Consider the following 12,914-nt stretch of genomic DNA (forward strand, 5'->3'; position numbering starts at 1 on the left):
CAAAATGATGGAAAACTGGATTTTACTGTCACACAAATTTTTCTGCTTAAAAAAAGATTCGGCTATTTAATTTTTACTCAAATGAGTCCTTTCCCGATTTCCTTGGATCATTTGCTCAATACGATCACTCATGCGGAAAAACAACAAAAAACAAAAAAAGCCCATCCGTGATAATTCTTTTTGTGTTCCTGATTACGTGTTCTTATGAATCAGAGCTTGAAACCAATGCAATAGTGTTTCCTGACATGATAAATTTGATCGTGTAATTTTAAATAAGACCATTCGCTCTTTCGGGGATTTGTGTTCCTTTTCAAAAATCAGGCAATTTTCTTTCGGGTTCAACGCTCTCTCTCTCTCTCTCTCTCTCTCTCTCTCTCTCTCCCTCTCTCTCTCTCTCTCTCTCTCTCTCTCTCTCTCACTCTCTCTCTCTCTCTCTCTCTCTCTCTCTCTCTCTCTCTCCCGATGGCGCTTCATGACACGTTTCGAATCACCATAAAAATATAATTAATTTATGTATATATTGTTATCAAAGGTCTTTTTTGTATAGAGTTTCGGTTAATATAAGCAGGAGTCACTATTTACTCACAGTTTAATCCTATGAAGTGTTTGACTGTTAAGGTCAAAATTTGTCTTCATACTTTGTCAATTTCTTTGTGCCGTATTTACCAGATAGGCTTAATCTCAGTCAAACGTGATAGGGTCAAAAGAAAAATTTAGAGGGTTAGACTCTAATCTAATGGTTTATAAAGCATTTGTAGCTAGAAGCAAACGTCATATGAGCTCTGATCTTTATTGCCACTATTCCCCTTTCAAAAGGGACAATTATTTCTGGTACTTTGATTTCTCGCAGGGCACTTCAGGCGTTCAGAGCGATGGAGACTACTTCAAAAGCAGGACTAATGTCCCTTCTAGTCTATAGTTAACCAATTTTTTCTCCAGTCAAACAATATTTGTTAGCTTAGGCTGTGTCAGTTTAGACTTGGTTTGACGTGGCTTGTCTAGGCTGTTTTTGATTAGACGTAAACGCTCTTGATGTCGTTTTTAGAGTTCAGGCTATCACAACGGATTAAAACATTTATATTTCTAGCCAAAAGATTTTATAATGTATAGAGTTATCTAGAAAATGATATTACCATCGTAGAATATTTTTAGTGTTATCACCAACTCGGTATTAAAAATAGCCACCCAACAAAATAGGGTGGAATTATTCTCTCCCAAAAATAAAAATAAAAAACTGCAAAATTTAAACTTTGTAGAATAATACAATTTTTACGTCTTGATTTTTTTTTTATTCTTTTTTTTACAGCATGGCCTATGGCTTTTTGGGTTGCCCTCAGTAATGGGCAAAGCTTTCCTTAACACAAAATACATATCAACTGAGAGACAAGGTAGAATGCTATTGAACAACTGTCTTTGCAGCTATCAGAGGCAACGATGCAGTGTTGCCTAGAGTAAAGGCCACAAGGCTTCAATGTTTTATAATAATTTATTTTTTCCCAAAGGCACTTCATATAAAAGAGGTGGTTGTATAAATTTCGAAGGGAGCTCATTCGATTGGAAGTTCTAGTGCCCTTTTAAGAGTTGAAAATGATCAGAAGGCAACTAGCCCCCCACTCCCTTTTTTCTCTAGGTGCATGTGTTAAAAATTTTGAGATAGCAATTTGGTTAAGAATAGCTAACAGATCAGATATAAAGAACTCCGAAGTCAACACAACCCCCAGAGCCGGGGGGCAAGTGTTGTAAGTTATACCCTGGAGGCATATATGGTTCTTATGGAAGGGGCGCTCGTATAAACTTCAGAGGGACTCATTTGATGGAAAATTGAAAGCTCTAGTTCACTTTTTGACTAATCCCCCATGCCCTTTTTTCCCCAAACGTATCTGAAAAAAAATTTTGGGACAGCAATTTTGTTCAAAATAGTTCAAATATCAGATAACAAAATTTCCGGGGTTGACACAGCCCCCCAGAGCCCATGGGTACGTGTTGTAAATTATGCCCCAGGGGCATATAAGGTTCTTGTGAAAGGGGTGATCGTATAAACTTCAGAGGGGGCTCAATTGATTGAAAGTAGAAAGTTCTAGTTCCTTCCTAAAAAGTCAAAGTAATCGCAAGGGATCTACCTCCCCCCACCCACTCTCTTTTCCCTAAATACATCCGATCAAAATTTTGAAATAGCTATTTTGTTCGAAAAAGTCCAATGATCAGATAACAAAAACTTCGAGTTCAACATACCCCCCAGAGCCCGGGGGAAAAGTTGTTAAGAGCAGAAAGGCCTCATGAGGTCCTACCCCTCACCCCTGCTGCTATCTACAATTTAGTTTAATGCCGACGGGGGTCCATATATGGGCATAGAGTCCCTAGGGAGATGGTTTTTCTCACTGAGAATGAAGAAACAGGATTTTTCTCACTTGAAAAAAACAGGATTTTTCTCGCATTGATGGATGTTTCTTAGACGGTTATCAGTGTTGGTCAATTTATTTGTTGTTTTTCTTGGATGTTAACAGTAATTTATGTCTGTTTTATGGCTTTTGTCACTGAGAATGAAAAAACAGGATTTTTCTCACTTTGATGTATTTCCAAGGAGAATTGTCTCCGGGCGAAGTTTATTAATGTCTTTGGAGTTCGTCCAGGAGAATTGTTTCCGAGTGAAGTTTGCAAACGCGCATTAACGGTGGGGAAGAGATATTTTGATCTTAGAGATGAAGAGATTAACACGGGAAAGGGTTTCCTAGAAATTTCAAATGTGAAAGCGCAGGGATGCCAAAACAAAAGGATCACGCAGAAATTACGTTTAGGGGTTATTTGGGCGAAACCGTTTTAGACATTTTAGGGAATTATTTGGGCGAAACAGATAGAGACATTTTAAAAGATGATTTTAGAAGATGTTTTAGAAGAGGATTTGAGGGTGAAACTCTGTGGTCGTTATAATACACAAGTTGTATTTGAACAGTGTTTTGAGGTCCTCTACCCCAACCCCAAAGGGCCCCGACCCCCAATACCCCAACCCAAAGGCCCCCCGACCCACTCAAATACTCCAAAACCCCCAAATGCCCCCCCCCAAGTGCCCCGGGCCCCCACATTTTTTTGTTTGCATGTCTGGGTTGGTATTTGCAAGTCCAAGTATTTGTCTTTGTTGGTTTGTATATCTGAAGTGCATATCTTTCTCTGTTTGCATGTCTGATTCTATTTGTTTGCATGTCTGGGTCGGTGTTTGCAAGTCCAAGTATTTGTCGTTGTGGTTTGTATATCTAAAGTGCCTATCTTTCTCTGTTTGCATGCCTGATTCTATTTGTTTGCATGTCTGGGTTGGTGTTTGCAAGTCCAAGTATTTGTCTTTGTTGGTTTGTATATCTAAAGTGCCTATATTTCTCTGTTTGCATGTCTGATTCTATTTGTTTGCATGTCTGGGTTGGTGTTTGCAAGTCCAAGTATCTGTCTTTGTTGTTTTGTATATCTAAAGTGCCTATTTTTCTCTGTTTGCATATCTGATTCTATTTGTTTGCATGTCTGGGTTGATGTTTGCAAGTCCAAGTATTTATCTTTGTTGGTTTGTATATTTAAAGTGCCTGTCTTTCTCTGTTTGCATGTCTGATTCTATTTGTTTGCATGTGTGGGTTGGTGTTTGCAAGTCCAAGTATCTGTCTTTGATGGTTTATATATCTAAAGTGCCTGTCTTTCTCTGGTTGCATGTCTGATTCTATTTGTTTGCATGTCTGGGATGGTGTTTGCATCTAAAGTGCCTATCTTTCTCTTTTTGCATGTCTGATTCTATTTGTTTGCATGTCTGGGTTGATGTTTTCAAGTCCAAGTATTTGTCTTTGTTGGTTTGTATATCTAAAGTGCATATCTTTCTCTGTTTGCATGTCTGATTCTATTTGTTTGCATGTCTGGGTTGGTGTTTGCAAGTCCAAGTATTTGTCGTTGTGGTTTGTATATCTAAAGTGCCTGTTTTTATCTGTTTGCATGTCTGATTCTATTTGTTTGCATGTCTGGGTCGGTGTTTGCAAGTCCAAGTATTTGGCGTTGTGGTTTGTATATCTAAAGTGCCTATCTTTCTCTGTTTGCATGTCTGATTCTATTTGTTTGCATGTCTGGGTGGGTGTTTGCAAGTCCAACTATTTGTCTTTGTTGGTTTGTATATTTAAAGTGCATATCTTTCTCTGTTTGCATGTCTGATTCTATTTGTTTGCATGTCTGGGTTGGTGTTTGCAAGTCCAACTATTTGTCTTTGTTAGTTTGTATATCTAAAGTGCATATCTTTCTCTGTTTGCATATCTGATTCTATTTGTTTGCATGTCTGGGTTGATGTTTGCAAGTCCAAGTATTTGTCTTTGTTGGTTTGTATATTTAAAGTGCCTGTCTTTCTCTGTTTGCATGTCTGATTCTATTTGTTTGCATGTGTGAGTTGGTGTTTGCAAGTCCAAGTATCTGTCTTTGATGGTTTTTATATCTAAAGTGCCTGTCTTTCTCTGGTTGCATGTCTGATTCTATTTGTTTGCATGTCTGGGTTGGTGTTTGCAAGTCCAAGTATCCGTCTTTGTTGGTTTGTATATATAAAATGCATGTTTTTCTCTTTTTGCGTGTCTGATTATATTTTTTTGCATGTCTGGGTTGATGTTTGCACGTCCAAGTATTTGTCTTTGTTGGTTTGTATATCTAAAGTTTCTGTCTTTCTCTGTTTGCATATCTGGGTTGGTGTTTGCAAGTCCAAGTATTTGTCTTTGTTGGTTTGTATATCTAAAATGCATGTTTTTCTCTGTTTTGCATGTCTGATTCTATTTGTTTGCATGTCTGGGTTGGTGTTTGCAAGTCCAAGTATTTGTCTTTGTTGGTTTGTATATCTAAAGTGCCTGTCTTTCTCTGTTTGCATGTCTGATTCTATTTGTTTGTACGCGCGCATACGTAGGCTAACCTAACCTAACCTAACCTAATCTAACCTAGCCTAACCTAACCTAACTTAATCTAGCCTAATCTAACCTAACCATACTCGCCGGAAAATCCCAGCAGGTCGACTTTGTATTTCTCTCTCACTATGCATGCTTGCAGTTGTAGCAAAACGTATGCGCGCGTATATAGGCTAACCTAACTTAACCTAACCTAATCTAACCCAACTTAATCTAGCCTTGGACTTGCAAACGCCAACTCAGACATGCAAACGAATAGAATCAGACATGCAAACAGAGAAAGACAGGTACTTTAGATATACAAAACAACAATGGCAAATACTTGGACTTGCAAACACCAACCCAGACATGCAAACAAATAGAATCAGACACGCAAACAGAGAAAGACAGGCACTTTAGATATACAAACCAACAAAGACAAATACTTGGACTTGCGAACACCAATCCAGACATGCAAACAAATAGAATCAGACATGCAAACAGAGAAAGACAGGCCCTTTAGATATACAAACCAACAAAGATAAATTCTTGGACTTGCAAACATCAACCCAGACATGCAAACAGAGAGAATCAGACATGCAAACAGAGAAATAGATGCAATTTAGGTATACAAACCAACAAAGACAAATACTTGGACTTGCAAACATCAACCCAAACATGCAAACAAATAGATTCAGACATGCAAAACAGAGAAATACAGGAACTTTAGATATACAAACCAACCAAGACAAATACTTGGGCTTGCAAATACCAACCCAGACATGTAAACAAATAGAATCAGACCTTAAAACAGAGAAAGACAGACACTTTAGTTGTACAAAAAAACAAAGACCAAATCTTGGACTTGCAAACAACAAACCAGACATACAAACAGATAGAATCAGACATGCAAACAGAGAAATAGAGGCACTTTAGGTATACAAACCAACAAAGACAAATACTTGGACTTGCAAACACCAACCCAGACATGCAAACAAATAGAATCAGACATGCAAAACAGATAAATACAGGTACTTTAGATATACAAACCACAACGACAAACACTTGGACTTGCAAACACCAACCCAGACATGCAAACAAATAGAATCAGACATGCAAACAGAGAAAGATATGAACTTTAGATATACAAACCAACAAAGACAAATACTTGGACTTGCAAACATCTACCCAGACATGCAAACAAATAGAATCAGACATGCAAACAGAGAAAGATAGGCACTCGAGATGCAAATACCAACCCAGACATGCAAACAAATAGAATCAGACATGCAACCAGAGAAAGACAGGCACTTTAGATATATAAACCATCAAAGACAGATACTTGGACTTGCAAACACCAACCCACACATGCAAACAAATAGAATCAGACATGCAAACAGAGAAAGACAGGCACTTTATATATACAAACCAACAAAGATAAATTCTTGGACTTGCAAACATCAACCCAGACATGCAAACAAATAGAATCAGATATGCAAACAGAGAAAGATATGCACTTTAGATATACAAACCAACAAAAACAAATAGTTGGACTTGCAAACACCAACCCAGACATGCAAACAAATAGAATCAGATATGCAAACAGATAAAGATAGGCACTTTATATATACAAACCAACACAGACAAATAGTTGGACTTGCAAACACCAACCCAGCCATGCAAACAAATAGAATCAGACATGCAAACAGAGAAAGATAGGCACTTTAGATATACAAACCACAACGCCACATACTTGGACTTGCAAACACCAACCCAGACATGCAAACAAATAGAATCAGACATGCAAACAGAGAAAGACAGGCACTTTAGATATACAAACCACAACGACAAATACTTGGACTTGCAAACACCAACCCAGACATGCAAACAAATAGAATCAGACATGCAAACAGAGAAAGATATGCACTTTAGATATACAAACCAACAAAGACAAATATTGGACTTGCCAACACCAACCCAGACATGCAAACAAAAAAAATATGGGGGCCCCGGGGCACTTAGGGGTGCGGGGGACATTTGGGGGCTTTGGGGCATTTGAGTGGGTCGGGGGGCCTTTGGGTTGGGGTATTGGGGGTCGGGGCCCTTTGGGGTTGGGGTAGAGGACCTCACAACACTGTTCAAATACAACTTGTGTATTATAACGACCACAGAGTTACACCCTCAACTTCTCTTCTCAATCATCTTCTAAAATTATCTTTTAAAATGTCTCTAACTGTTTCACCGAAATAATTCCCTAAAATATCTAAAACGGTTTCGCCCAAATAATCCCTAAACGTAATTTCTGCGTACTCACTTTGTTTTGACATCCCTGCACAGTCACATTTGAAATTTCTAGGAAACCGTTTCCCGCGCTAATCTGTTCATCTCTAAGATCAAAATATCTCTTCCCCACCGTTAATGCGCATTTGCAAACTTTACCCGGAAACAATTCTCCTGGACGAACCCCAAAGACATTAATAAACTTCGCCCGGAGACAATTCTCCTTGGAAATACATCAAAGTGAGAAAAATCCTATTTTTTCATTCTCAGTGACAAAAACCATAAAATAGACATAAATTACTGTTGACATCCAAGAAAAACATCAAATAAATTGACCAATACTCATAACCGTCCATGAAACATCCATCAATGTGAGAAAAATCCTGTTTTTTCAAGTGAGAAAAATCCTGTTTTTTCATTCTCAGTGAGAAAAACCATCTCCCTAGGGACTCTATGCCCATATATGGACCCCCGTCGGCATTAAACTAAATTGTAGATGGCAGCAGGGGTGAGGGGTAGGACCTCATGAGGCCTTTCTACTGTTAAGTATGCCCCGGGGGCATATAAGATGTTTATAAAGAATTTTGGTCAAATCATCCCCATAATTTTCTGGGGAGAGGGGTCGGAGGGACTGGTTTACGTGGGAGGATCTTTCCATGGAGGAATTTTTTATGGGGGGAAGAGAATTTCCATGAAAAATGCTGGATTTCCCAGCATTATTTAAAAAACAATCAGAAATTAAATAAAAAACAACTTTTTTCAAACGAATGTAAGGAGTATCATTAAAACTAAAAGCAAACAGAAATTATTACGTATATGAGGGGGTTCGTCACCTCTTCAATACCTCACTCTTTACGCTGTAGTATTTTTAGTACTTTCAAAAGAGCTATTTATTCTAAAAAATTGGAACAAAATTCTAACTTTAGTGTAAAGAGCGAGGTATTGACGAGGTGGCGAACCCCCTCATATTACTCATATGAACAAGTTTGCCCCCTCGTCAATACCTCGCTCTTTACGCTAAAGTTCGAATTTTGTAATATAATGGCCGATATAAGGAATAATTTGTTTGTGTTATTTTCCGGCCAATCTTAGCATTTAATTTTACCTTAAGCAGCCTCATAACTATGATTTTTATGTGATATTGAACCAAAGATATTGTATTTCTTCGGCTTGTGGTTGTTATTAAAAAAAAAAAGTTTTTCCCGACTGAAAGTAAGGGATAACATTAAAACTTAAACCGACCATAAATAATTACGTATATCTTTTAAAGATCTTTTCTTTCATTAATTTCAGTCATTTGAGAATTGCTCAACTTGTGACTTTTATTCTCATACAAATAGTTTCGACCTCTTTGGCCGTTTTGTTACTGTGCCTTACAAAATTAGTTCCACAAATATCGCTAATTTACGTTAAGTGGAAGAATCTTTCCATGGAGGAACTTTTCGTGGGGGAAGGGAATTTTCCATGGAGGGGAGCTGGATTTCCAGGTATTATTTAAAAAACGATAAGCAATTAAATAAAAACAAATTTTTCCAACTGAAAGAAAGAAGTAATATTAAAACTTAAAACAAGCAGAAAATATTATTTATATGAGATGGGTTACCTCTCCTCAATAGCTCGCTCTTACGCTATAGTTTCCTTTTTAACTTTTAAAAGAGGTTATTATTCTAATTAAACAGCCTTTGTGATCCAGGAGTCATTCTTAAATAACTGAAGCAAAGATCAAACTTAGGTTATTATAAGGTCATTATTGGTTCAAGAAATGTAAAATTAATACGCAAATTTTATTTTAATTATTCATGTACAGTGAGCCAAATTTAAAACCTGCATCAATTCAAAAAGGTTCAGAAATTAAATAAAAAAGTTTTTGAACTGAAAGTAAGGAGCGACATTAATACTTAAACCGAACAGAAATTATTCCGTATATGAAAGGGGCTGCCCCCTCCTCAATGCCCCGCTCTTTACACTAAAGTGTTATAAGATAATTTCTTAAACCACATTGGCCTGACATCACATAAAGAAAGAAAAACGAGCAAAAATGGGTTTTTATAGGCCAAATGAAAATACTGAAAAAACAAAGCGAATATTTCGAGAGCAGGAATATTTCCTGCTGTGAAAAGAGGAGTTGTTACTACTCTAGTTGATAGAGCATTGAAAGATTTTTCAACACGCTTCTTGGATTTAGAGCTCAACCACCTTAGAGATATTTTATTTGGGAATGGTTATCCAATTAGTTTAATAAATTCTGTAATTGCAAAACGCATTAAAAGATTATCAGATAGTTCCACAGAAAACACAAATCAAAGGGAAAATCCAGTTTATCTTGGTCTCCCATACGTTAAAGGGGTTTCAGACCACATTTAAAAAAATCTAAGGAAAAATAACATTTACACTTACTATAGACCCAGAAAAACTATCAGGTCCAAAATTTATCAAGGTAAAGACCCTATCCCGATAGGTCAATACTCCGGTGTCTACAGAATTCCTTGTTCGTGTGGTCTTTGGTATATCGGAAGAACTGATCAGCGACTAACGGATAGATTAACTCAGCACTCTAGTTCAATTAATAATACACTTAAAAGGTGGAAAAAACCAGAAAATTTTTGACTCTGCCCTTGCAGAGCATATTTTTGAAAAACCAGACCATACTATTTTGTTTAATCAAGCTGGTCTTATTTCGCATGACAAAGGTATTATCCAGCACTACAGAGAAGCTGTTGAAATTTATAAATACCAACATTTAGGTCTAGCTTTAAACAGAGATGCCGGCGATTTAAGAATAATCGAGTCATATTTCGGTTTTCTCAAAAGAGAAGCCGATACTTTAGTAATCCCTGAAATAAGCCTTGAACCACTGTCCCAGTCATCTAATTAGACACTTGAACAACCCCTTAGGTCTCAAAGGGTGTCTGCAAGAAATGCATTAATGAAAATCCGAAATCAAATGACATTGTTCTCCAACTTATTTAATTGCTGGTTCGTTTTGTTTTTTGAATGAATGAATTGTTTCCTTTTCTTTGTCAGTTGTTCGCTAGTATCCGTCGATGGCAGTTCATTTTTTTTTGGATTTTGTGCAAATCGCGGATATTGGCGAATAACTTGCTTTTATGGTTGTTAGGTATTTGGTTTTAATTCTTTTAATTTTTGGCTTTTATTGAATTTTATTCATCTTTTAATTTTTTGGGACTTTTTTCGTTGGTTTTTTGGTTCTTTTCACATTGACTTTCCGCGTTTGTTTTTTTTTTCTTCGGCACTTTCCTTGGGTACATTATTTCGTTTCGCGCTGAAGAAGAGAGGCGTTTGTACTCTCGAAATATTCGCTTTGTTTTTTCAGTATTTTAATTTGGCCTATAAAAACCCCATTTTTGCTCGTTTTTCTTTCTTTATGTAAAGTGTTTTATTGTTTTATAAAATAGAGTTGTGAGAAAGAGTGAAACTTTAGCGTAAAGGGAGAGGGACGTTGAGGAGGGGACATCCTCTTTCATATACGGAATAATTTCTTTTCGTTTTAAGCTTTCATGTCGCTTCTTACTTTCATTAAACATTTTTTTTTTATTTAATATTACTGAGAAGCTGACTTGTTTACACAAAAAGCTTTCAGAAACAGCTAATCGGCGTTTATTGCCTCACCATGGTTTGATCCGTTTTTTTATTAACTTTATTTATTTAATGTTATTATTGTTTAATTGTTATTGGTGATTTATGTTTTTTTGTAATTTTATTGCTGATTTTCATTTTTGAATGACATTTTTGTTGTCTGTGTGTTTACTCCACTATTTATCTTGTGATGTGAGTGGGTTATAAATAAATATTATTATATTATTATTATTTTATCGTTTTTACCCGAAAGACACTTTCTTTGAAAATTATTTAATAAAAAGAACAATGGAGGTAGTTTTTAAACCCTCACCTGCAAGTACTTTGGCTTGTCTATCTAGACCTTCTACTTCAAAAACGGGCTTAGAATTCGTATTATTGGCCAGCATTAGCCCACTCTCTGTATCGAAAAGTTCCATTGTGAATGTTACAGGCTCCTTTGAGAGGCTAGAATCTTCACATGAAACCTAAAAACCAGAGTCAATAAAAATTGTCAGTCAGTAGTAATTGAGATAGTTTTTTATTCTTTCCTTTCAACCTTATATGATAATGTAAAGTAAGTAAAGAAGAAAATTTGTATGAAAAATTAGAAACGCCAAAACCCAAATTTTGGTAGCAACACACGTATACATCAAATGGATACGTTCCTTGTGCTGATTTCAAACATTTCAAACTCGTTGATTTTTAAAGTGCCCATAGAAGGTGAATTAGATATGAAAATCGGCATGATATATTAAAAGGGTCAGTTCATCTTATTATAATTAAAGTTTAGGTGCCTGCTCATGTAATGAACTACTAAAAGTTTAAATTTTTACAAAATACATCAAAATTCGTCGTCTTCCACTAAAATCACCAATCCACTAAAAATCATCGTTTTCCACAAAAACTAACGTTTTCACAATAAGAGTGTTGTCATTCCCTCAGCACCGGTATTAGACATATCTTTATGACAGCTTTATGATAAATCAGGCTATCCAGCAAGTGCAATCCCTTTTTGGTGTACCTTTCTCATTGCATTCCGGAGGTCTTTAGCTTTCCCGATGTGAAATGCCTTTCTCTTCGCATTTCGGGGGGTCTTTAGCTTTCCCGTTATGGTGTAGCTTTCCAATCCTATTTTCTTTCTAGGTGCCCTTTTTCATGCATATATGTGGTATACATATATATTCTCTAATTATTATGCGAATTTTATGCATTTCCTATCACTAGGAGCATTCATTAGGCTAGCATCTATTTTACCTTGCTTTTAAAATATGTCCCCCTGCATAGTTTTTTCCAGTGAAAAACGCTACCACCCGCATAGTGGCTAAAACGTTTCTGGCTAGGTGTTGTTTTTCATTCAAAGATGTGAACTTCTCCCGCATAGTTATCTCCATGTTTGCGAATTCTTCCCAGGGTAGAAAGCACTACAATAATATTTACAAAATATCATGGAAAAGTGTTTTTCTTACAATAATTTATACAATTTATACGAGAAGGCATGCTCTTTCTTAGAAAACAACATTTGTAGGAAAAAGGGACCCCCCGGGCTAGAAAACTTGCGTATATCTAAAAGTTGGGATAGGAAGGCAAAATTTAGTTTCTCACAAGCTATTGACAAATTTGGTTTGAAAAATGGATGGACTTATTAAAGCATTTCATAGTGAGTATGATAACATTTCTGATATTTTTGAGTATCAAACTCCTCCAGAGAAAAGGTGGCGTTATAATTCATCTGAATTTAGCCAAAATGACTCATCTGGTGCTGCAACTAGCCGAAATAATGGCACTTCATAGGGCACTCTTCTGACAGATACCTCATTCAACATCCACCCAAACACTGAGGAAAAAGAGACCACAGTGACAGGGAAAAACATATAACCTTATGAATGTAACATTTGTGCAAACACATTTTCTATCATCTCTTATTTATCTAATCACCTGAGAGCTCATACAAGAGAGAAGCCTTGTTTGTTTAGTGCAAGATCTGTACTAAACGATTTTCCAACATAACAGTTCAAATTTTAACAGGCATCAGAGAGTTCATACTGGCGAAAAGCCATATACCTGTATTGTGTGTGTGCAATGTGTGAGTTATACCGTTTCTACTCATATGAGAGTTCACACTAGAAAAAACCCGTATACTTGCATCATCTGTACCAAAGGATTTTGTCAATC

At 36.5% G+C, this 12,914-nt stretch overlaps 1 protein-coding gene across 1 annotated transcript in view; it reads right to left on the reverse strand.

Moving 5' to 3' along the window:
- Positions 1 to 12,914, reverse strand: part of LOC148950313 (neural cell adhesion molecule 1-A-like) — a 170,036-nt gene that overhangs the window by 91,909 nt on the left and 65,213 nt on the right. The window contains exon 7 of the mRNA XM_089091834.1: positions 11,074 to 11,227. Within this exon, the coding sequence (XP_088947960.1) occupies positions 11,074 to 11,227 (154 nt within the window). The remainder of the gene's footprint in view (positions 1 to 11,073; positions 11,228 to 12,914) is intronic.

This window comes from Artemia sp. Qi Xiang Cuo, chromosome 7 (genome assembly GCF_049724085.1).
Source record: "Artemia sp. Qi Xiang Cuo chromosome 7, ASM4972408v1, whole genome shotgun sequence".
Taxonomy (NCBI): Eukaryota; Metazoa; Arthropoda; class Branchiopoda; order Anostraca; family Artemiidae; genus Artemia; species Artemia sp. Qi Xiang Cuo.